The sequence below is a fragment of the Giraffa tippelskirchi genome, chromosome 13 (genome assembly GCF_054371585.1).
Source record: "Giraffa tippelskirchi isolate mGirTip1 chromosome 13, T2T-mGirTip1v1.2.pri, whole genome shotgun sequence".
NCBI lineage: Eukaryota > Metazoa > Chordata > Mammalia > Artiodactyla > Giraffidae > Giraffa > Giraffa tippelskirchi.
In genome coordinates, this window is record NC_137287.1 from 76,613,654 (window position 1) to 76,639,565 (window position 25,912).

Consider the following 25,912-nt stretch of genomic DNA (forward strand, 5'->3'; position numbering starts at 1 on the left):
ACCATACAATGCAAGACTAGGGCTTCCCAGGTAGCTCATTGCTAAAGAACCTGCCTGCCAATGTAGAAGATGTGGGTTTGATTCCTGGGTTGGGAAGATCCCCTGGAAAAGAAAATAGCAACCCACTCCAGTATTCTTTCCTGGGAAATCCCATGGGCAGAGGAGCCTGGCGGGCTACAGTCCATGGGGTGGCAAAGAGTCGGTTACAACTTAACAACTATACTAAAAACAATGGCAAGACTACTTCTACTAAGCATCCTTTAAAAACTTTTTGCTTAATCAATTATTACTAATTATAATGTATATAGTATAACATACTATAACATCTTTTTAAAAAATATTTATTTATTTGAACTTACTGGGTCTTAGTTGCAGCACACAGGGTCTTTAGTCAGCATACAAATTCTTTTCTATGGCATGTGGGATCTAGTTCCCCAACTAGGAATTGAGCCAAGGCATCCCACATTGGGAATGTGGAGTCTTAGCCACTGGACCACCAGGGAAATCCCACAGTATAACATCTTGACCCGCTCACTGAAATTACTCTCCTTAAGGCGTATCTTCAAGGACTTTATTTGCTCTCAGTCTTCTTAAGTGCCTTCTAAACTATGTAAATATATAGTCAGGAAATCGCATATCTCTACTTTTCTTGTCAGTTTTTTCCATTTAGAAAATTTCATGTATTCTCATTTTTTCCTACCAACTATAGAAATGGGGAGATAATCATCAAGTTTGAGAGTTGGAAGTGTTGGAAGGGATCATTAAGTCTTAGTCCTTTTCAAAGTTGAAGACACTGAGGTCCAGGGAGATTAAAATCAAGATCACACAGCTAGTTGGTAGCAAAGCCAGGATTAGAACCTCCAGCTTCTAAACTAAAATGCTCATAGGTAACTATGTAATACAGATGAGATAGCTTAACATGAATTGTTTTTGTAATTCATTGATGATGATTATAAAAATGTAACATAGCTTAAAAACTTCTTTGCTTTTAAAAGTAACCTTAAAAACTCACATAATAGAAGCAATATTATCATAAAATTAGACTATTTTCTCTATACTTATAATTGTTTTGTTATTCCCATGAAGAGTTAAGAAAGACCACTATACAGAATATTGTTAAAAAAAAATAATAATGCTGAGGAACCATTGTTTTTCAAGGATAACATGAAAGTTTAGTTATTTGAAGTGGGGGGGAAGCACAGATTATGAAACAACCCAAGAAAATAAAGGCAAAGAGAATTCTGTAAAGATGGAAGAAGGGTAGGTAGATGCTGGAGAAACACACAAAAGTGTCCTCTAAAAGCCTGATGTGAAGAAGTGTGTGAGAAAAAATATTCAGGAGGGAACATTTTTTTATTCAGATTGCATTTCTTTCTTTTTAAGATTTGGGTTTTGTATGTTTTTGTTCAACAGAAACGAGGACTGAACAGGTAGGATAAACCCAGTGTAGTGTTTATGTTAAAATGAAGGTAATTAGGACCTCGGTCACCCTACTTGGAAACTGTTCCTTAATCTTTAAGAAGAATACTCAGACTTTTTGATGAAATAGTATCTAACACTTTTTGAAATCTCACCATAAGGAGAGGCATTGGAGCCATCTTGTAAGATTTTGTAGGGATTCAATGAGATCATGCTTCCCTGGTGGCTCAGTGGTAAAGAATCTGCTTGTCAAGCAGGAAATATGGGTTTGATCCCTGGGTCAGGAACATCCCCTGGAGATCTTGACTGGGAAATTCCATGGACAGAGCGGTCTGGTGGGCTGTAGTACATGGGGTTGCAAAAGAGTGGAACATGAATTGCGGACTAACAACAACAACAAAGGAGATCATACATGTAAAGCACCCTGGCCAAGGTAAGAAGTCAGTAACTTTGGTTATGTGGCTTATTTATCTATTCAAAACAATACTTGGAGGTATGTATTATCTCAGTATTAGAGGTAGAAGTTAAAAATTTTATTCAGGTTCACAGAGCTAGGAAAGAGCAGAGTTGAGATTCAAACCCAAATCCTGTCTGACTCTGGAGCCAGCACTTTTAACCACTGTATTACACTCTTTTAACAACTTTTCTTAAAGCGCCTGCTTATCTCAAAATAATTCAAACTAATCATACATTTCCTAAAATTTTATATTGTCCTAGACACACTCTAAATAACTGAAAAAATATGGCAAGATAAATTTAAAGGGGTGAAAGAAAAAGACTACTGAAAATAGGTAAAATGGGTGAATTTTGGTGTTGCCTTAAATATTTCCTTTTTAAGGAAGTGCTTAAAGGGCTTTAGACTATGAATGAAATCTTCTGTGATCAACTGCATGATTTGAAGAGCTGAGGGATCTTCTGTTTCAGTGTATTACTTGGGAGCAAATATATGTATGCCCTTCCTGACCACTGGGGTGAAATTGAAATAAAATAATATAGTCTTCCCTTATATACTTGTGTGGGAAATAAAAAAAAAACTTTGCAATTATCAAAGTTTTTTTTTTTTTTAACCATACTATGTTCTTCATATTGGCCTAAGAAGGAGGAGAAAAAGTATTCTTTAGACCAAGAAAAAGAAATGCAAAAAAGCAAAATGGCTATCTGAGGAGGCCTTACAAATAGCTGTGAAAAGAGGGGAAGCAAAAAGCAAAGGAGAAAAGGAAAGATATACCTATTTGAATACAGAGTTCCAAAGAATAGCAAGGAGAGATAAGAAAGCTTTCCTCAGCGATCAATGCAAAGAAATAGAGGAAAACAATAGAATGGGAAAGACTAGAGATCTCTTCAAGAAAATTAGAGATACCAAGGGAAAATTTATGCAAAGATGGGCTCAATAAAAGACAGAAATGGTATGGACCTAACAGAAGCAGAAGATATTAAGAAGAGGTGGCATCCCATTGCCCCGGCCCTGAGCCCTTGTCTCATGCATCGAACATGGAATGGTGTTCTGTTTCACATATGATAATATACATGTTTCAGGGCTCAGGGCCGGGGCAATGGGATGGCCCAGAGGGATGGGATGGGGAGGGAGGTGGGTGGGGGGTCCAGGAAGGGGAACACATGTAGACCCATGGCTGATTCATGTCAATGTATGGCAAAAACTATTACAATATTGTAAAGTAATTAACCCCCAACTAAAATAAATAAATTTATTAAAAAATAAATAAATAAATAAATAAAATCACAAACTCCAAAAAAAAAAAAAAAAAAGAAGAGGTGGCAAGAATACACAGAAGAACTGTACAAAAAAGATCTTCACAACCCAGATAATCACCATGGTGTGATCACTCACCTAGAGCTAGACATCCTGGAATGTGAAGTCATGTGGGCCATAGGAAGCATCACTACGAACAAAGCTAGTGGAGGTGATAGAATTCCAGTTGAGCTATTTCAAATCCTGGAAGATGATGCTGTGAAAGTGCTGCACTCAATATGTCAGCAAATTTGGAAAACTCAGCAGTGGCCACAGGACTGGAAAAGGTCAGTTTTCATTCCAATCCCAAAGAAAAGCAATGCTAAAGAATGCTCAAACTACTGCACAATTGCAGTCATCTCAGACGCTAGTAAAGTAATGCTTAAAATTTTCCAAGCCAGGCTTCAGTAATACGTGAACAGTGAACTTCCAGATGTTCAAGCTGGTTTTAGAAAAGTCAGAGGAACCAGAGATCAAATTGCCAACATCCGCTGGCTCATCACAAAAGCAAGAGGTTTCCAGAAAAACATCTATTTCTGCTTTATTGACTATGCCAAAGCCTTTGACTGTGTGGATCACAATAAACTATGGAAAATTCTTAGAGATAGGCATACCAGACCACTTGACCTGACTCTTGAGAAATCTGTATGCAGGTCAGGAAGCAACACATAGAACTGGACATGGAACAACAGACTGGTTCCAAATAGGAAAAGGAGTACGTCAAGGCTGTGTATTGTCACCCTGCTTATTTAACTTATATGCAGAGTACATCATGAGAAATGCTGAGCTGGAGGAAGCACAAACTGGAATCAAGATTGCCGGGAGAAATATCAATAACCTCAGATGTGCAGATGACACCACCCTTATGGCAGAAAGTGAAGAACTAAAGAGCCGCTTGATGAAAGTGAAAGAGGAGAGTGAAAAAGTTGGCTTAAAGCTCAACATTCAGAAAACTAAGATCATGGCATCTGGTCCCATCACTTCATGGCAAATAGATGGGGAAACAGTGGAAACAGTGACAGACTTTATTTTGGGGGGCTCCAAAATCACAGCAGATGGTGATTGCAGCCATGAAATTAAAAGATGCTTACTCCTTGGAAGGAAAGTTATGACCAACCTAGACAGCATATTGAAAAGCAGAGACATTACCTTGCCAACAAAGGTCCGTCTAGTCAAGGCTATAGTTTTTCCAGTGGTCATGTGTGGATGTGAGAGTTGGACTATAAAGAAAGCTGAGCACCAAAGAATTGATGCTTTTGAACTGTGGTGTTGGAGAAGACTCTTGAGAGTCCCTTGGACTGCAAGGAGATCCAACCGGTCAATCCTAAAGGAGATCAGTCCTGGGTGTTCATTGGAAGGACTGATGTTGAAGCTGAAATTCCAATACTTTGGCCACCTGATGCGAAGAGCTGACTCATTGGAAAAGACCCTGATGCTGGGAAAGATGGAGGTCAGGAAGAGAAGGAGATGACAGAGGATGAGATGGTTGGATGGCATCACCGACTCAATGGACATGGGTTTGGGTGGACTCAGGGAGTTGGTGATGGACAGGGAGGCCTGGCGTGCTGCGGTTCATGGGGTTGCAAAGAGTCGGACACGACTGAGCTACTGAACTGAACTGAGACCAAGCATGTCTTATCACTTAGTCATGTCTGACTGTTTGTGGCTCTGTCCATGAATTCTCCAGGCAAGAATACTGGAGTGGGTTGCCATTTCCTTCTCCAGGGAATCTTCCTGACCCACAGATCGAACCCAAGTCTCTTGCGTCTCCTGCACTGGCAGGCGGATTCTTTACTACTATGCCGCCTGGGAAGCCAGGAGATGCCAAGCATAGGAGATGCTTAAGGCCCCATAATGAAATCATTTCTGTAGGCTTATGCTGCTGGTAAAGAGTAGGCCTGAGATTAGCATCTGCATCTTTCAAAGTGGAAACCAATGTTCCCTCTAGTAGTTAATGCTGTATCTCACTATGCTATGTTGCTACTTTGAATGCAAAATGTTATTTATCATTGGACTCTTTTTACACAAAGCACTCACCCTGAGAGAAACAGTAGCAACCTGTACAGAGAGGCCCTGACCCCCTGGAGAGCTGGCTTGACCAGATTTGGAGATTAAGCCGTCACTGGGCAACAGCCTGGTGAATCAGTTGTCAGTGCAGGGGAGGAGCGGGTTGGGGGGAGGGGTGGGTACAGCAGAGCTCCTTGTAGATTTCAACATAAGAAACAAAACTCCTACACAGAAACAAAACAGAAAGATTCTAGAAGATGGGTATGATAGTTTACATAGATTAGTTTATATATGTATCTTGGTCTCTGGTTTCATTTGAGGATTTCTTAGTTTTGTTTCCTTAGCTAAGAGTGTTGAAACCTTTACAATCAGTGTTATGTTTTATACTAAGTGTACAAAAACAAGTGCAAGCGAAGTTGTGTCTGACTCTTTACGACCCCATGGACTGTAGCCCACCAGGCTCCTCGGTCCATGGGATTTTCCAGGCATGAATACAAAGAGTGGGTTGCCATTTCCTTCTCCAGGGGATCTTATAAAGCTCAGAAAAGTAAAATGATCTATTAACAGGAAGAGAATAAAAAATATCCTTTAAAAAAATAGCTCACCTGTAATGAGCATGACTTTTGTGTCAGGTCCATGCTAAACTCTTTGCTAATGATTTCATTGAATCAATGTAACAATGTAGGTGATACATTGTGTTAGGAGTCTCATTTTATGGATGAAGAAGCTTCAGCTCCAAGAGCTTACTGCTGCTGCTACTGCTAAGTCACTTCAGTGTTGTCCGACTCTGTGCGACCCCATAGACGGCAGCCCACCAGGCTCCGCCGTCCCTGAGATTCTCCAGGCAAGAACACTGGAGTGGGTTGCCATTTCCTTCTCCAATGCAGGAAAGTGAAAAGTGAAAGCGAAGTCGCTCAGTCGTGTCCGACCCCTAGCGTCCCCATGGACTGCAGCCCACCAGGCTCCTCCGTCCATTGGGATTTTCCAGGCAAGAGTACTGGAGTGGGGTGCCATTGCCTTCTCCGCCAAGAGCTTAGGTTAGAGTAAAAAAACATCTCTGAATCAAAGTTCCATATGTCCTTTTTAGTAGAGAAACTTTTAGAAAGAAATGTAGCTAAGCATTTCAGTTAATTTAGTATTAAACATCAAATATATTGCCAAAGTATAGCAACCTGCACAATTCTAGTGCCTGTCTTACTTGCATTGCTTTTAGCAGGATAAAAACCTTAAGAAGTGGTAATACAGATACATTTTTACATTTGTAAGAACTTTATGCTCTTTCAAAGTTCATGTCAGACTTCTTAAGTAATTAAATAACTTGATCAGAAAAAACTATTTCCTTGAATTGCCTAGGTTAGAATTTCCCAAGGTGTGCATTTGTTTGTTTTTTTTTTAATAGTTTTCAAAGTTTTATTTATTTTGTTTTTGGCTGCACTGAGTCTTTGTTACTACTGCACACGGGTTTTCTCTAGTTGCATCGAGCAGGGGCTACTCTCTAGTTGTGGTGCCCAGGCTTCTAATCGTGGTGGCTTCTCTTGTTGCAGAGTATGGTCTCTAGGGTGCATGGGCTCTAGAGCTGTGGTGTGCAGGCCTTGTTGCTCTGTGGTATGTAGGATCTTCCCAGACCAGGGATCACACACATGTCCTCTGCATTGGTAGGTGGATTCTTATCCACTGAGCCACCAGGGAAGTCCCAAGGTATACTTTTGTAAAACGAAAGGTAGTAACTGATAGCACATGGTAAAGGGTTGCAAGGTGAGATAACTTTGGAAAATACTGTTCTAAGCATCAGTATTTCTGCAAGACTTCTTTGAGCCTGTACATTGTGAGCCTCTATGTATTTTGAAGAGGCAGTTATTTCCCTGACTTACTGGTTTTATATGGAACTCTTTATGGAACTCTCATCTCAGAACATAATAACTTCTCAGATTAGTGGTTTATGAAACATACTTCTGAAAAACCCTAAGCTAACATCTGGGAAGAATATTGAATGAAGTGGGACTATCTCAAATTAAATTGAGAAGTGCGGATTACAAGATAATAGACAATATTATTCCAGTGTTATAAAACAAGAAAGTGAAAGACAAAGCCAGGAAAGACTGGAAGGAATAAAAACGCCAAAAAAGTTAACAGGCTTTATTAATAAATCTATTAAAGTCAAAATATATGTCCAAATATATGTGCTACCACAGTGTCCTTGAGTTGTTTATGGCTTATGAGTCCAGTGTTTGGCAAGCCTAATTCAGAAGAAATTTTAAGATCTAGGTGTGGTGTATATACCCTGGTCAGTAACTCACTTAAGTCCAGCTGGTCTTTTGTTTATTAGTTTCTGCAATTTTAAAGATGGAAGATATGGCTTACTTCCTCTTGTTACCAGGATTTTGTGAAGACTGGAGACATAATGCAATTAATTTTCTGCTAATGTGTTAACATGGGAGGTGCTGATGATGTGTCCCAGAACCTGATTTTTTTTTTGCCCTCCAGGCGCTCTCTCTCCTGTGAGCAAGTACATATAAAAGTCTCACAAGAAGGCACTTCGACACTTGACCTGGCTTGACTTGCCTGGTAAACGATTAACATGTTTCAGGCACCGTGCAGCCTGTGACCACTACAGTTGTCTCGGCTCACCAGGGTGAATTTCCTGCCCACACTGTCTGATAGCAATCAGGGTTGCTCTGTCTCCAGGGACCTCCTCATTCTTTTGGTTTCTCCTCGTTGATCCCCTCCTTGAATGGTCACCTGGCTTCTTCCCACCTCCCTGGCTCTTCTCCCTCCGCGGTCTCCCAGTTGTCGGTGTTCCCTGGGGCTCCCGTCCCCAGCCCCTGAATCATTCTTCACACCTATCACCTCACTCCTCAGCTTTGAAATCACTCGCTTGCCTTTCCTTTCTCTGGATGCACCAGGGTGCTTATCTAAGCAATTGACACAATGTCACTTAATGTATGGTAAAGAAGAATACATCCAGTGAAAGTAAAATGTTTATTTCACTAATGTTTCAGGTGAATATATTAATAGAAGTAATTTCCTTTCTTGAGTCATGGGAGCAGTGAGAATGCACACAGTCACTCTCTTGAATGTCCTCTTCCCTGTCCATCTTTCTTTTTCTACCATCCACTGGTAACTTTCACTTAATGTTTCAGCACAAATTTCTACTTCATGAGCAGTTTTTTCTCTTGTTCCCCTAAGTTTCATCCCTTCACCCCTCATGTACCATTTATACTATTACTGATCTGTGTCACACTCAACTAGTCTGTTTTACGTGCTCAAGATGGTAAGGTACCAGGGGTTCCTATGTTTCCCTGTCCCCTCCCTCTCATTTTTATCCTTCTGCCCTTGACAAAGTTGGACCCACACCTAGGCTACAGACAGTGTCTGTCAGTAAGTGCCAGTCATTGGATTCAATAACATAACAATAATTTATCAAAATCCAGTTTAGAGAAATACTACCAAAAATTTTTAATATATGTGGTTTAATTTTTTTCAATTTTTCTAATTTTCTAAGATGGACTTTCATTCTTCTAGAAAATTAATATATATGACATTCCTCTCTTAAGTACTAGATTATTACTTAAGTTCCCGATGATTTCCTATTTATGCCTCCTGCCACTGGTGGCTCAGACAGTAAAGAATCTGCCTGCAATGCAGGAGACCCAGGTTCAATCCCTGGATTGGGAAATTTCCCTGGAGAAGAAAATGGCAACCCACTCCAGTATTCTTGCCTGGAGAATTCCATGGACATAGGAGTCTGGCAGGCTACAGTCCATGGGGTCACAAAGAGCTGGACACGACTAAGCAACTAACACACACAATGGCCACTTCCCCAACTTCATCTAGTAGTGTGCTCGTAAAAATGCTGCCATAGAGGACTCCTCAGCTGTGCACCTAGGATGGTGAAGGAAAGATTGGATTCAGGGGACCTGGGATGGTGGTCTAAATTTTGGCAAAATCATTGCTGTGCTAGGAATAGGTTTTCTATAAATTTAGGATTTTATGTTATACAATAAGATGTATCATATTTCATTGTCTTCTCTTTTATTCTAACCCCAGTAGAAATGCTGAAACCATTCTGTGGATTTTGTAAAATTCTAATTCATTCTCAGACAGACTTGTTTGGTTTTAGTCATGTATATTGGAGACACAGTTAAACTGAAATAATTTTGAGTCTGTCCTGCTGTAGTTTTCTAGGGTTAATAATTTGCCTTTTATTCTTTTAAGGTAGAGGCAGACTGTTTCTGGATGTATTCTGAACTATCCTATTTTCTACAAGACATTGTTCTTAAATATTACATACAGAATTTCATGCATAAATCAACTCTGTAGAGAAATAAGCCATTCAGATATTGTTTCTGTGACAACCTATTAAAAATGCTGCTGTTTAATTGCAACATTTGCTTTCCAACATACAGCACATCATAAAAGGCTTCTCTTTTTTATTTTCCTAAATGTTATGTTGGAAGAATTACTTGCCATTTCTTTATATAGCTTATTATGAAATAAAAAGAAAGTGAAGGAAAATGATTATTGCAGGTGAAAATGTTTTTAGTCCTTTGGCACAGTGCTCTCAATTAAAGCACTGTATCATTTTTAATGTTGAGAGCATTGTGCATTACACATCTTAAAGAAATTAGTTTCACATTTCCCAAAGTAAATACACAGTATCTTACTTTATTCTTAGCTCTCAGCTTTGTCTAGCTCTCAGTAAACATCCAGAAAAGATTTGTTAAATGCTTGAAAGGAAGAAGAATCTGGACTCCAGCTCCCAAACTGAAATCGTGATTTTTTTTTTTAAATCTTACTGTCCCATCAATGAGAATTTAACTTCATTGGATTACTATCCATTCTTGCCTTCCTTCCCTCCTGTCTCAGAGGAAGACCATGCTAAAGTTAATCTATTTACATGATTCTTTGCTGTCAACAAACAAACATACCCACATCTTTCCCATCTGCAAGAACAACAAAAGTGATGGCCTGAAAAGCCACACACACACACATCCTTTCTTTCTCTCCTGACCCAAGCTCACTCTCAGTTCACACTTCACTTCAGTTAATCTGGTTTCTGAGGCTCCAATGTGGAATCAGAACCTAGAGATTCTGGACTCAGCATTACCTCTCACCAGCTTTGTAATCACAGGCAGGACGTGCAACCTTTCTAACAGGATGCACTTCATAGACATTGAAAATTAAGGGAGATGACGCATTTAAAATGTACTTTTGCACTGCCTGACACATAGTAAATGTTCAATAAATGGTAGTTACTCTTCTTACTGATTGTACAATATATTATAAGTTCAGAGATGAGAAAGATTGATGTAGACTTAAGAATGATTTTGAATTCACCTAACTACTTACTCATTCTTCGGATTAGGAAACTAGAACCCAGAGAAGTGATGTTGTCAAAGTGTCATGAAGGAGGTGATCTCTGAGTCGGATTTTGAAGGATAATAACATAGTTTACATCTGTTGAATGTTTACTGTGGGCCAGAGACCATATAAATGCTTGACATGGGTTGTTTCATTTAATCTTCAAAACATTCCTATGAAGTAGCATTTCAGTAGCTAGAAGCAGATGGTCTGAAGCTGGACAGGGAGAACAGAGAGAAAGGAATAAAGAAAAACCTGGAGGCAGGAAAGACTTGGCTGATTTCTAAAGATGGTGATGAGAGGAACCAGCCAGAGTGAAGAGCTTGTTTGTCTTAAGCGTTAAGGAGAAATAATGTTGGAGAGAGTGAGGCAAAATTATGAGGCCTTGGCAACCATGCCCTCCCCGCAAAAAAATGGCTCTGTCTAATGAGCAAGATGAATAAATGACTTGGGGAAGGGAGGACACAGGCAGAAGTGGGGTTTTAACCACCCTGATTTGGGGGCATGCAGGGCACTGCAAGGGCTTCCCAGGTAGCTCAGGGAGTAAAGAACCTGCCTACGATGCAGAAGACGCAGGAGATGTGGGTTCAGTTGCTGGGTCAGGAAGATTCACTGGAGGAGGGCACAGCAACCCACCCCTGTATTCTTGCCTGGAGAATCCCATGGACAGAGGAGCCTGGCAGGCTACAGTACATAGGTTGCAAAGAGTTGGACACGATTGAAGTGACTGAGCATGCATGCATTCAGGGTACTGCAAATCCCTGAAGGGCAGTCTGTACTGTATCTACACAGTAAGCTGTGTACTGTGTACTGTATCTACACAGCCTCAGGGACCCACAGCCTCCACCAGCCACTGCTGATCTCCACCAGGCACTGGTAGGAGAGTACAGCGCAGATTCCTATGAAGTAGAAGCTTCACCAAGGCTTATTGAAGGAATGAGTGACTGAAGGAGGACTTGGACTGGAGGTTGTTTCTAGGTGAGAAGTGATGAGATGATGGTGAAAACAATGGGAATGGAAATAAGGATGCAAATCCTAGATGCAGTTTCAAAGAAATACTAAGACTTGGGCTCATACTGGGTGTAAACTAATAAAAGGAGCTGTATTTCAGGTTTATTGTATACAGCAAAGTACAGTGTCAGAGCTATAGCATTTGACACATTCTCAATTGTTGTTTAAGCAGATGTTCTGTATTTATTTTTTAAAAATATTCTTTCAGGGCTTCCCTGGTGGCTCAAATGGTAAAAATATTCTTTCACTTATTTACTTGGCTAATCTTGGTCTTAGTTACGGTGCACAGGATCTTTAGTTGCAACATGTGGGGTCTAGTTCCTCAACCAGGGATCAAACATGGGCCCCCTTCTTTGGGAGCATGGAGTCTTAGCCACTGGACCACCAGGGAAGTGTCAGACGTTCTATATTTGAAACCAATCGAAATTAATCAAGTTTCGAGGTGATGATAGTATGTGATTATTATTGCCATTAAAACATGTCTCTGTCCTTTCTACTCCTACTCCTTCTGCCCAAGTTCTTGACAGTTTTATCTTACACCTAGGTTGTTGTCATCTCTTACTGAACCCTGGCCAAGTCAACCTTCTCATCTTCACACATGCCTGGTAGTTGCCTCCTCCCCATTTTCTGTCCATGGAGTTGCCCTCTTCTTTGAAGTCCTTTTCTTCTACCATTTCATTCCCATTACCAGCTGGAATAGTAGTCATCCTTCAGAACCAAATAATGTGCTGTTTTCCCCATAATGTCTGATCAGCACACCTAGAACCGACTGCTTTCCTCCTGAACTCCCAGAGCACTACATGTCACTATCAGCCTGGTCCTGGTCATTTTGTTAAGTGGACATCCCTTTATCAGTATCATATTTATAGCCTCTGCAATGATGGTACTGTGTGTTGCCTAGTTATGTAGTAAATATTGTGGCATCAATCTAAAACTGTATTAAATATTGCAAATTCCTTCCCAACCAAAAGTTTCCCTTTGGGTAAAGGTTCATATATACAGCTTCATGTTAGTAGTATGTATCTTTTGCAAGATGAAGAATTTCATATCACTCTTGTTGGGAATACTTAAGGGGAAAAAAAGGAAGTTTTAGCTGGGAATAGAAAAAGTGAAAGGCAGGGCAGGATTAGTCATTCTTGCAGGTGACTTTTTGGTTGGATAAAGGATGCTGAGGAAAATTAAACTGGAGCCTTTACTGCCTGCCCCATAGGAGGGAGGGTAGTGAACTGAATATAAGAGGTTTGGGACTGCAATCTATGGGTCTTTGGGAACCAAGTAATATCTGCAAATCAGAAATCCAGGGCATTGAGCTGAATGGGGATCAGTGGCAGAAAGAAAATGTCTCCTGGCAGGTAGACCACCTACAAAAGGCAAGCTTAATTTGTAAGGATCTCTCTGAACCCTCCATGAAGTGTGTCTAGAATTTCTATTGAATAAGGAACTTAGTTGTATAGTGCCCACTATTGTTTGTGTTGTTGTTTAGTTGCTAAGTTGTGTCCAATGCTTTGTGACCCTATATAGCCTATCAGGCTCCTCTGTTCACAAATTTCCCAGACAAGAATACTGGAGTGAGTTGCCATTTCCTTCTCCAGGGGATCTATTGTAGGATATAGAAAATGTTATCTATGGGCTGTTATTGTTTTTTAATATCTGTCTATTTATTTATTTCGCTCTACTGGGTCGTAGTTGTGGCACACAGGATCTTTAGTTGCAGCCTGCAAACTCTTAGTAGCAGCATTCGGGATCTAGTTCCCTGATCAGGGATCGAACCCAGGCCCCCTGCATTGGGAGCACGGAGTCTTAGCCTCTGGACCACCTGGGAGTCCCTATAGACTGTTGTTTTAAAGGTCATATATGTATATGTATTATATATATATTCATTTTCTTGGTGTTTCAGTCATGACTTAAGACTATTTTAGTTCTAGGTTCCTAATCAACTGAATTCTGCTAGGATTTTCAGAAATATGTAGCCTGGCGAGACCTACCATACAAATATTCAGCCAGTATTTTCAGAATTGTTAAACGTGGCTAAGTAGCTGTCATGGTCCATGGTGTGGTGAGGATCCCTGAGTGTGACACACCCTCTCAGGGCTCTGGCCCAAAATACCTTTCTTCCCTTCTTTTTTGCAACCTTGACCCATACTTAACCTACATAGTTTTTATCCCAATATTACCTCCTCTAAAAATCCTTCCCTGAATGTTTTCATTAGAGTTGCTCCCCATGGATTGGGTGCCACTGCTGCCTGGTACCAAATAGCCTGAAGCTTTCATCCTCACACTTACTTCAGGTGTGGCAGCTTCCATCTATGGGTCCTGCTCCAACCACGTAAGCTCCTCTTGGAGTCCTCTGGGTGCTGAGTAATTGTCCTTTGTTGTTGTTTAGTCACTAAGTCTTGTCCAGTTTTTTTGAGACCCCAGTGGACTGTAGCCTGCTAGGCTCCTCTGTCCATGGGCTTTCTGAGGCAAGAATACTGGAATGGATTGACATTTCCATCTTCAGGGGATCGTCCCCACCTAGGGATTCAACCCAAGTCTAGTGCATTGGCACTCGGGCTCTTTACCACTGAGCCATCAGGGAAGCCCCACTGAATAATTCGCAGGTATTCAGAGGGCCCCTGAGGACTCAAAAAAATGTTTGCTGGTTGAGTCAGTAAATGCATCCTCTTAGTACAGAACTTGTAGGTGAATGTCTGCTACACAGAAGTGAGGTGTCTTGATGATAATTTTGGAGAACTGCAATCCCGTTTTCTCCTTTTCTTCTCTCCACCCCATCCCGGTGGTAGCTAAACCAGCCTGAAAGATAGCACCTTGCTTCTGCGCCTTAAGCTAATAACAGTTCCCATCCAACCCAGTATTTAAGAAGTGATTGTTTTTATTTTGTGTCCCCTGGGGAGAAAAGCGGAGGTACAGAGCATTTTTGGATCTCGGTGAATATTTGAAATTTTGCTGCCGAACCTATTAAACCCACCGCAACAGTCTTTCGGGTTTTTAAAATATTCTGCTGGAGAGGGCTCTCTGGATCCTCATTTTCGTGTGTAATATAAACCACATGGTAGCCATCACATCCATCTAAATACTCTTCTAATAGTTTTTCTTTCTAAAAAAATTTTTGGAGGGGTTGGCAGGAGTGCTATAGGTCTTCAAATAATTGTAAAAAGTTTTTCAGAGGACAAATAGTAAAAATAAGTGTCAACCCATGGTTATGTTGAAGCAACATTTTCTTCCAGTGCAGAAAAATCATCCGGCTCTCAAAATGTGAACTAGGTCTTGCTTTTAAATTTTTTCTCTAAGGGTTACGGTGCCCGATAATTATTATTCCCTTTGCTTCGATGATAATAAACTTGACTGTGGGTCGATAAAAATGCAGGATGCAAAAATAAATAAAACCACCAAAACCCTAGTTGGAGCAAACGTAGGACGCCTCCTGTTTACACTGAGCGCAATGATGGGAACTGACCCAGGATCCAAGCGGAGACGATCAAATACCGTCCAGAGTTTCCTTACACATAAAGATAATGGCCGGTTAAAAAGTTCACTCAAAGTAGCATCCCGGCCCGAATGGCGTCTGTAGTTTCGTTATAAAACTTGAGACGCCGCGCCAGCCGGGTCTGGGGGCGCCCGCTCCTTCACCCAGGGCCCGGCCGCCAGCGCTGACAGGTGCCCGGGGCCGCCGCCGCGCCGACAGCCGGCGCGCGGGGGGGCTGTAGCTTCGCTGCACCCTCGCCTGTCAGCCAACGGCGCCGGCGGGAGCGAGCGCGGGACGGCGGCCGCGCGGGGCAGGAGGCCGGCCGTGGTCCCCGGCGTCCGACTGCACCGCGCGCCGCCCCGACCCGGCCGGTCCGCCCGCGACCGCGGGGGCGGGGGCCGAGCTGCCGGGCGCGGGGGAGCGGGGCCGGGCGCCGGGGGTTGGCGGGACGCGCGCTCCGTGCCGGCGCCCGGCCTCGAGCCCGCGCCCCCCCCCCGCGTGCCCGCGCCGCTGCGCGATGCAGTGTGGGGAATGGCTGGGGTTGGCTGAAGAGCGCACAGTGGAGTTTTAATGTCCGCCATGTTGGCCATGGCGTATTGAGGAGAGCGAGCGAGAGAGGAGCGGAGCGTCTCGGCCTCCCACCTCCAGGCGGCTCTGAGTGCCCAGACGGCGGGCTCCGCGCTCCGCCCCTCCAGTCCCCGGCAGCGGTGGGCGAGTGGGGACCGAACCCCCGGTTCTCCATGATCCCGCTGGCCGGGGCCGTTTCCCCAGAGCGGAGAGGTATCTGCTGCGCCTGAGATGAGTAAACTGTCGTTTCGGGCGCGGGCGCTAGACGCCTCGAAGCCGCTGCCGGTTTTCCGCTGTGAGGATCTGCCCGACCTGCACGAATACGCCTCGATAAACCGGGCCGTGCCGCAGATGCCCACCGGAATGGAGAAGGAAGAGGAGTCGGTACGTGTTAACTCCCCTGTCCGACCCGCCACCGGGCCCCGCTCCCTCCGCTGCCTGCGGCGGCGGCGGAGCGCAGACCCACACAAAATGGCCGCCATCTTCTCTCCGCCGCCGACTCCCGTCGCCGGCCGGGCCTTTACCCTGGGGCCCCCGGCCTCGCCCCCCGGCCGCCGCGGCCCGGCGAGGCCTCCTCTCAGGCCACCCGCCGACCCTGGCCCCTCGGACCCGGGGCCCGTGGAGTTCGGGCGCCCGAAAGGCACAAAGGGGTCACGTGACGAGGCTGCCGGCAGCCATTTTGTGGTCGGAGCGCTTGGGCTGGGCCTTGTGCATCCGGAGAGGGAGCGGGCGGGCGGCGGGGGGTGCGGCGGCCGGGCCGCGGAGGCCCTGCCTGCAGGCCTCTCGGCGGGCCGCTGGGTGGCGCTCTGGGGCCGGCTCGGCCTTCGCGCGCCGCCGGCGCCGGGAGCGCAGATTCCGGGCGCTCGGGTGGCCGTGCTCTCTCGGCGGCCCGCAGGCCGGAGGGGCTGCGCGGCCCACGTGGACCCGCCGAGAGGCCGGGCGGGGGCGGCGGGCGTCCTGCAGCGGAAGGTCAGGGCCGGCGAGCAGCCCAGAGCCGACTTTCGTCCTACGTCCTCTTTCTGGGACTTTGCATCCATTCCTCCGAGTCCTACTTAATCGGAGGGTTGTCAACTCCTACTCCTGACTTTTTCTTTGATCCTTGAGAACACGTTGCAGATTTGAGGGGAACTCCGTGGCTCTTGTAAAGCCTGTGTAACTTTATTATTTCTTTTCCTAATAAAAATCTAAGTTCGCCTGATTGTTGGATTCTCAACCTACGGGAGACAAGACCCAGTTTAAGTAGATGTTAACAGATCTCCATTTAGAAAAAGGGTTCTTTCTTATCCATCACCGAGCTCAAGTGAAATTTTAACCGGGAGGTTTTCCATGGGTGGGCTTCAGTGTTTAAATGTTGACAGCTCACAGACACTGTCGTAGCTGTGGCTGTCCCTGGCCGTGGAAGTTGGGCTCAGACACAAGACTTCTCTCGTTTCCCTCAGATCCTTGTCGGTGTCACTCGACGCCTTCTAAGGAATTGCATACCTTGGTTTTCAGGTACAGCCACTTAAACAGGGGGCAGTGTGTTGACAGTTCAAGAAGTCGAGGAGTCTCTGGATTGGTACTACAATTTTGTGGTGGAAAACTATACTGTAATACCTCTATTTGGTACTGTACGGAATTTTTTTAATGTAGAAATTTTGCTCTGTACTGTTGATTTTGAAAATAAAGCTGTTGAAACTGTTTGGGTTTTTCAACCTTTTAAAGTCAAAGAGTGCGACAGTCGACCCTTCCTTCGGAGAGTAGTGTCCTTAGCGTGTGTAGTAGTTGAGATTGTCTAGTCCTGACTCCGAGCACGTTATCTATGAGACAGAATCTCCAAATTTCTTTTACTTGTTACCAACTTTTAGAGTAGAATGGTGCCGTTTGTTTATTTTTAAATAAGTGATTTGTTTTTAAAAATTAAAGTACTTGTGACTGCAGAATCTTGTCTTTTGGTTTTATTTATGTTTCTCAAGTTTTACAAATAATGCTTTCAAGTTGGGGGTGTCAGTGTTAACACTGACCTGGAAATTAAGTGATAGCTCTTGTTTTGCCTCCAAGGAACTGGAGAGCTTTGATAAAAACAGGTAGCACTACACAGTACACTTTAGAAACATACTGAAGTCTGGCTTCTTTGAACACTTTGGACTGTCTCAAGAGCCACAGCCTGAAATCAGAGCTGAACCCAGCTGAAGTACTAAAGCTTATTAAATTTTTACCGATAATTTTCATTCACTGAAAGGATTTTGACATTTATTATTTTCTAACATGTAGAGTCCCTATTTTTTAGGGGTTTTCTTTTTCCCCTCAGACCACCTTCTCCTATCATCCATTTAGAATTTGTTTCACTTCACATCCAACCAAAACTATGACCAGTGAAACAGAGACCTCAGGACTAAATACTGAACAGAAGAATGTAAACAGTCCCAGGTGAACAGCTGCTCTCCAATCCTGCAGTTCATGATGGCCAGAGGAGGCTGTATAGCTCAAATCACAGTATTAAAAGTAGAATGTTGATATTGAAAACGTATACTAAGCACAAATAAAGGTAACTGAATACTGAGTCAGCCTTAGAAAAACAGTCCTTTTGATAATTCGCTAAAGAAGGATATGCTTCTTATAAAGACAAAAGATTAAAATAAACTTCTGCCTCTGATTGACACATTAGTTAGGGTCAGGAGTTGATCATGAAAGATGGAACAGAATTAGATGAGAACAGTTTTGTATATATGTCACCTTATTAAAATTGTGTGAACTGTACCTGGTAATTGTTAACCATATTTTGTTTCTGTGGTAAATGTGACAGAAATGCTAGGTCTAAACACAGAAAATAACACTTATTAATGTATTTCCATTTAATTTTTATATTATAAGCTGAATGGACTGCCTTAATCAGGCATATCTCTTAGTTTTTAAGAAACAACTTTTAAGTAGAATTTTACTCAACTTTAGAACTTAGTTGTTTAGTCCTATTTTTGATGAAGATTGAGAAATAATTACAGATTGTAATGAATAAAGGACTTGACTGAATCATAGATGCTAGAGTTTATTGTCTGAATTGGTATAATGTGATACCTTGTAACTTGCTACATCAAAAAGTAACAGTTGATAAGGGCTTTGATTTAATGAATAACAAGTAATTTTCATATCATAGGAAATCAATAGACTGTCAGCTCTAAATATGAAATAAGTCTCTTTGGGGTTAAAAGGGACAATTCAAATAGCAGGGTCAGAGGTTGCACCATTATAATTTTTTTAGCATTTTAAGTTTATCATCTAAGTAAGAAATCTTGTATACTACTTAGTGCCATGGCTTTACCTTTAATTGAAAGGGTAGTTTTTCCAAGGTATCAGTACTGTCGAATGTTTTTATCAAAAGTTGACTTATTTTGGTTCAAATTGGAGCTTTCCATTGTTAAAATTCTCCTTTATGGATACTTCTCATTTTAGAAAGGACATTCTGAAAAAGGTTTTAAAGTGATGCTCAGCACAGTGGAACTGCTTGGTTCCTCTAGTAGGTTTTTTTTTTTCCTTTCATTGGGATGCCACACTCTGTGACTCTTACTGTAAGAGTGGAGGCTTAAACTCTCTTCTGTCACCAAGACTGGTTCTGGTAAGATGTGTGATGTAATTAAAATGTTAATAGTGATCTCACCTTGTTATTGTCCTACACAGCCACCTTTGGGACTGTTAGAAGTAGGATCCAGCCGTCACAGGCCAACACTTAGTTTTAGTAGGGTTCTCACCAGACAAAATAGTCTCAGACACCTATCTTTTCTTTCTTCAAACTGTTCTTACTGGCCCAGTATACAATGTTACTAAAACCTAGTTTATGAAGTAGCCAGGTAGGTGTTTTTTGTTCGTAATTAGGGGTTAAATTGGGCATAGGTACATATCTTTCTTAAGAGGAAAAGTAGTCAAGCACTACATTTTCAAAACTTTATTAAAAGATCTATAGTTTTTCTGTTTTATAAAAACAAATCACTGTGATAAGTTTAAAAGTTCGATTTCTCACTTTTTTAAAAGAAACTAAGAATCCTATTTTCCTTTAAAATTTTGAAAACCAAAATTTTTTAGTCCTGAATCTAGATGCCTTTATTCTGTGCACTGCATTGGAAGTGAAAAGAAATATGTGAAATCTCAATTGCACTAGAAGCAAAGCTTAATTTTTACAGCTAGTTTGAATTAGAAAGGAATTGATAATATTTGGGCTTTTTCCATTAAGTAGCAAATGATCAGTTAAAATGGAAGATAATTGAGAAACAGTAATAAAGTCTAGTTTCAACTGTCTGTCCTGCCCAAGATATTTTTGAATCAGTAATGTAGGAGGACTGAGGACTCTTACCTACAAAAGGAGCCTCTTGAAAACTGTCAGGCCTGGTGCCTAAAGTGTTAATATTACCTCTTGTTTCAGTGTGCAGTTTGATATTTAAGATTTTGGATTAGTATCATTTGTAATCAGGCTTCATTTTCTCACAAAACAAGACTGAAAACTAATGGGCTTATGCATCTAATGGTGTTTGGTGGGTGCTTGTGACCTGTAATGAAATTTATACAGAACTATTATTACCTTTTCTGTTTATCAACAGCACTTAATTAAAAGTACCAGCTAAATAAAAGAGAGCTTAAATCTTGTAAATAAGGAATAATAATCAGGTTCATAAATTAGTGGCCAAGATTAAATATTAAACTAGCCATTCCTAATATTGTATCTAAAATAGATTAGGTTTTACTACATCATAGTCTGTAGTAGTAGTAATGGTAAAGTAACAGAGGATGTATGTGTATGTAATGGCAAGAGTTCTATTTGATATATATGAAGGTGTGGATTCTTGACTTTGTGATTCAATTTTTCTGAAAAGGGTATTTGTTATCAGCAGTTGGTTAAAACATAATTTTAAAGCAGAGGATAATGTTTTATATCATGGAATGATAGTGTGGTTTGTGATTCTGTTTCTTAAAAGAAGACAACCCACAAGGAAATGAGAATTTTATGTTGTAACTTGGGAATAAAATGAATTCTGAGTCTCTTAAGTGCAGAAGCAGTATTGAAAGGATGAAATATGCAGGCAGAACTAGATTGTGTCTTTTAAAGTAAGCTTTTGAACCCTTAAGGTGTGACTTATATTAATATATTACAATAACTGGATGAATCAATTTGGGGGGACATCATCAGGAAAACAAGTGACTCAGATGTTTTAGACAACTTGTTTGAACTACTTTCAGTGAATTACTTGGAGTTATCTTGATCAAGTTTATTAAAGACTGACTGTAGGTAATGATTTTGAGAAATGGCAGCATTTTAAACAGAGCAGATACCTGACTTTGCACCTTTAAATATATGAATTGTATTTCATCCACCAGCCTCACTGTAGGTAGATGAAAACCAGAAACAAATTCATAGTTAATAAATCTACTGTGACCCATAATCTCAGTTTTCTCTTTAATTGAGATATAATCAGTTCTTTAAAAGATAAAGCCCTTCATTTATGTGTTTAAACAGTTGGTTCAGCTTTGGATATGCATAGTGAGAGTTTGGGAATTTTGCAACAGATTATTAAAGCAAATCATTTTGGTTGAATTTCCTTCAGTATATCAAGTACTGACTGAAGAAATACGACGCAGCCTTAAGAATAAGTCCAGAGGAAAGATAAGCTGAGGTTGAAAATGTTCTGTGGATGATTTAATATAGGTTCAGATTTTCTTCTATACTGAGATAAATTGTTTTGATTATCATAGAATCATAAGTACCAGGTGTATATCCTCTGAGAAAGATGCACTTTGGCATTTGTGGCCTTTGACAAGTCGCTTAACCTTACAGGATGAATTTCAGTCTCTCCATGTGCCAGCCTCTCCTGACCTACTTCATGAGGGAGGTGGTTCTCAGGGGTGTCAGATGGTGTATGTGAGGATGCTATACACACACGCTGCATTGTTACCAAATATTGATTGAATACTCAGTGTGGCCTTGCTTTCTGTTGCTGTTCAAAACTACTTAACATTTGTACAGTCCTTTGTTTTTAGAATTGTCTAGTGTAGGTGTGTCGCCTGTTCCTAGAGAATTGTATAATGTAGTTGTAGAAAGCTTTATCTTTAGGTAATTATTAATTGGAAAAAGCATCAGACTGGGAGTTATTAGACCTAAGGCTTCATCCAGCTTCCAGCTGTGCGCACATGTGTGTGTATATGTCCACTTGTGTTTGTGTGCTCTTGTGCACCTGGATTTTCTTAACGGCAAGATGAAATAGGGCTCTGATAGTTTCCTGTGATAATGGGTATATTATGTTATCCCTGCACTAGATCCATTTCCATATGCATTTTATGTGTTTATAAAATAATCATTAATTTTTTAAATTAGTTGATGGCTTCATTTTCACATATAAACAGTTTACACAGAAGTAAAAGTAGTCCGGGTACATGGGTAATTGGTTCCAGTTTAGTCTAGAGAGCTTGTGTTCTAAAGGACCTAAAGAATATAAGTGGGTGCAGAACACTTTTATGAGAATTTGAAATTAGAGGCAGAACTTTGTATTGAGGGTTGCAAATTCATACTTTTACTATAAAAGTAATTACTATAGAGTAATAGAGTCTGAAAGGGAAAGAAGATATAAATATGGCTGTTTTGAAGTCTAAATTAAGAATTTGATCATTGTTCTAATGGCTGAGTGAAGATTTTTAAAGTATATTGTATAAAGACTAAGAAAATATAGATAAATCCATTTTCTTTTACTTTCAAAGTGCAAATATTTATTGTGCACTTACAGTGAGCCCAGGACTGTTACAGGTCCTGTGGATCCGACAGTGAACAAACAGTTTTCTTGGATCTTGTATTCTAGCGTGCAGGCTCTGTGAGGGTGGGACTTTGTGTCTGCTTTATTCATGGGTGTATTTTCAGCACCTGAAATCATGCCTGGCACATAGTAAGTGTCCGGTCTTTGTTTAATTGAATGACGGAATTCTAATGGGAAGACACAGACAAAAAGCAAATGAGTAAAAGTGGCAGTGGATCAAGACAGTACAGAGTTTCTGGTGGAAGGAGGAGAATTCTGTGTGTGAGAGGGTCAAAGAATGTGGGCCCTGAAACTTGACGAGGGAGGAGCCAGCCCTCTGAAGATCTGAAGGAGAACATTCCAGGCAGACCTGAGGCGCAGGGCGCACACAGCCAGTGCGGCTGGGCAACGTGGAGAGGGTCGAGGAGCGTGAGCGAACTGCCTCTGGGCCCATTTCTGGTGAGTTGTTGCAGATGACACGGAGTTTGGGTTGTTTTGAAATGAAGTAATAAGCCTCTAGAGAGTTTCAGACAAGGGAGGACATGATCTGAATTCTGTTCTTCAAGGTTATTGTCACTGTCATGTGCAGAATGAGTCGTACTGGGCAAGAGTGGCCCTGACCTAGGTGGTGGTAGGGAAGAAGAGACGTGGATGGACTAGAGGCACATTTTGAAGGTAGAACCAACAGAACTTGGCTGACAGATCCGAATATACTAGATGGAGAAAGAGAATCAAGGATTCAGTTCAGTTCAGTCGCTCAGTCGTGTCCGACTCTTTGCGACCCTATGAACTGTAGCACGCCAGGCCTCCCTGTCCATCGCCAACTCCCGGAGTTTACTCAGACTCATGTCCTTTGAGTCGGTGATGCCATCCAACCATCTCATCCTCTGTCGTAATCCCTGATTTTTACCTTGAGCAGCTAGGTGGATGGGTGATTAGGTGGCTTACTGACGGAGGGAAAAATGGAAGAGGGAGGGTATGTGAAGGATGGAGTTACTCAGTTTGCAGTGCCTCTTATTCATATTTAGTTGCCTGTGCAAGAATAATGCTTTAGAGCAGTCTGCACTGCAGGTACAATTCAGACATCATGGGCTGTACTATCAACCTGAAACCCTTTGGGATGTGGGTGTTTCTTGAGACTCAGATAGAGGAGAAGCTCTTAGAGAATTAGGAAGTGAGTCTAAAGCTGTCTCAAGAAGGCAGGACACATTTGTCAACTATGGCCACTGAGAAGATGAGTGAGGGGAAAGTGACCATTTAATTTGATACATGCCATTGGCCTATCTTGATGGTGTGGTGGGAAGGAAATCGTGATTGGGACAGAAGAAATACTGTAAGATAAAGGGTCAGTGCAAGTTTGGATGACTCCTTGGAATAGTTGTGCTATGAGAGGAGCTGAAAAAATGGCTGGGGAGGGGATGGGGAAATCAACAAATGATTTTTTTAAAAAATGAGTTCCAGAGTTCCAGTGTACACAAACTAGGGAAGCAAAGCTGAGTCCTCCATTGCACCAGCCACTCCCTCAAGAGTTCCCAGGCCACAGGAAAAGGTCTACAGAGAGGTCCCTCGGCTCTCCAGCTGAAAAGTGATCTGAGCCTGTCTGTTGGGAAGCAACTGGAAAGGAGGGACGTTCCTGGGAGCTCACGTGGGACTGGGAGTTGTGTCCTCACTGACCAGAGTGGAAAGATCTAATGCAGAGGGTGTCCGATACGAGTTCTCAAAGGGTTATTTCTTCAGTAGTAGGGCCAAGTGAGCTCTAGACCAAACTGTTCTGGGCTCACCCTAATAAAGACTAAACACTATTCTCAGAAAGAGCCAACTAATTTCAGATAACTGTGTCCCTGAAGAAAGCCCCACAGTGCTTAAAGGAATACTAAAAGATCCTACAGCATAAAACTTAATGTTTGGTGTCCATTAAAAAAAAAAATCACCAGATATGCAAAGAAGCTGGAAAAGCTAACTAATAACTAAGGAAGAGTTAGTCAACAAAAAGAGATGTAGAAATAACCCAGATAATAGAATTAGTAAACAAAAACGTTAGAATAGCTATTATAAATAAGTTATTAGAACTAATGGTTGGACTGATGTCTTTAAAAAGAATAAGATAATCCTATTTTCTCTTCTACTCAAGGGCTTTGTTCATAAAAATGGTTTACTATCTTTCCCTGGATTCATTTCTTGGAGGGATTGGTCACTGATTAGAGCAGAAGTACTTTTTCCTTTTTAGAAGAAAGAAAGAACATGGTACACCGGTTTGAGCATTGGCAGTGGGAGCATGGGGATGTTTTTCCTATGATTCTTTTTTCTTTATGATGTATGAGGTGAGGTCATCACCTCAGAGTGAGCGCGCCTGTGAGACAAAGGTGAGTGTGAGATGCTCACTTACGAGAGAAATGTAACAGGATTGATGAATCAGCTGGGGGCTCAGTATTTGTGATCATTTAAAGTGAGACCAGTCCATTCACTTGGGCATATGAATTCAAATATTCAACTTGAGTTCAAGACTAAAGTAGATATAATAAGGTTCTTCTACAGTTGAGGTTTGCCCAGCAAGTACAAAGGAGGGGAAAAGAGGGATGAAGAGATTACTGGTGTGTGTGAGATAGACCTGGGGTCTGAACTGGGTAATGAGGGAAGAAGTCCTCAGGGAGCTGGTGCAGGCTGGGGAAGTGTAGGATGCCCTGGAACAGTGTTGTTGGGAGGAGGCATTCTGGAATGAGTGAGACTTAAGTCAGGAACGTGGCAGTTAAAGAGTGAGATGCTTGAACTTAGGTTTCAGAAGTGTCACAGTTACTGGTTAAGGCAGGTCTAGAGGTAACAACCACCGGAGCTGGGACTGAGAGGTCATGGAGGAAAAGTAAGTCAGTGAGGGAGGGTGAGAGGGTCATGGTATGAGGTGTATCATCCATCACTAAGGATGATGCCTGAGGTGGGAGTGGTTGAGAAGAAGACCGTGAGCTCTGTGACAGCAACAGGGTGGATCTGGCCACTCCGGGAAGGAGTGATGGTGTGAACATCTGAGGGGTTATGGTTTCTGGAAGGACAGCGGAGAGGCAATGGGAGGCAAGGAGGACCTTTAGCCATCTATGCGTGTGTGGGACATGGGGAGATAAGCAGCTTCTGCTTGGAAGGACTCTAGCCTCAAAATAGGGCGAGAAGAGGAGGAAAAGTTGAAAGAAGTTGAGACTGGAAAGCATTTACCTCCTGATAAATCTTAATTCTAGAGAACAGAGTAGAAGAGTTTGGGAGTGTGGGGAAGATTGGGTTAGATTAGGGGACATTAGCTGAAAATGGTGGTAAGAGCTAGAGTGATGCTGTTAAGTCTTGAACTTGGTTGGTAATGGATGTGAACAGTGATGGGATTTATCCAGCCAACATCAGATGCACAAAATACCTTCCTGCAGGGACTTCCCTGGTGGTCCAGTGGCTAAGATTGCACTCCCAAAGCAGGGGGCCCAGGTTCCAGCCCTAGTCATGCAGAAGAGATCCTGCGTGCCACAACTAACAATCTCACTTGCTGCAACTAAGACCCAGTACAGTCAAATAAATATTGTTTTAAAAATACCCTTTTTCAGCTAGAGA

The 25,912-nt window shown here is 42.0% G+C and overlaps 2 protein-coding genes across 49 annotated transcripts in view; one reads left to right on the top strand and one right to left on the bottom strand.

Annotated features, from left to right (window-relative positions):
• Nucleotides 1-15,393, bottom strand: part of NSUN6 (NOP2/Sun RNA methyltransferase 6) — a 153,148-nt gene extending 137,755 nt beyond the window's left edge. Inside the window, exon 1 of the mRNA XM_081553791.1 lies at nt 13,832-15,393. The gene's annotated coding sequence lies outside the window, so the exon portion shown is untranslated. The remainder of the gene's footprint in view (nt 1-13,831) is intronic.
• The window catches only part of EPC1 (enhancer of polycomb 1), a 100,554-nt gene that overhangs the window by 15,766 nt on the left and 58,876 nt on the right, over nt 1-25,912 (top strand). For 11 of the 48 annotated variants that reach the window (XM_081553711.1, XM_081553718.1, XM_081553730.1 and 8 more), the window contains exon 1: nt 24,668-24,693. The exons of 4 other annotated variants lie outside the window; for them this stretch is intronic. Coding sequence is in view for 6 of the 44 variants with exons in the window: in XM_081553705.1 (XP_081409831.1) it covers nt 15,813-15,965 (153 nt within the window). In the remaining 38 variants the exon portion in view is untranslated. Of the gene's footprint in view, nt 1-15,540; nt 15,966-19,231; nt 19,406-21,151; nt 22,790-24,667; nt 25,188-25,314; nt 25,394-25,912 lie in introns of those variants that run through there. 33 more of the 48 variants (XM_081553715.1, XM_081553737.1, XM_081553726.1 and 30 more) reach the window with 9 other exon arrangements.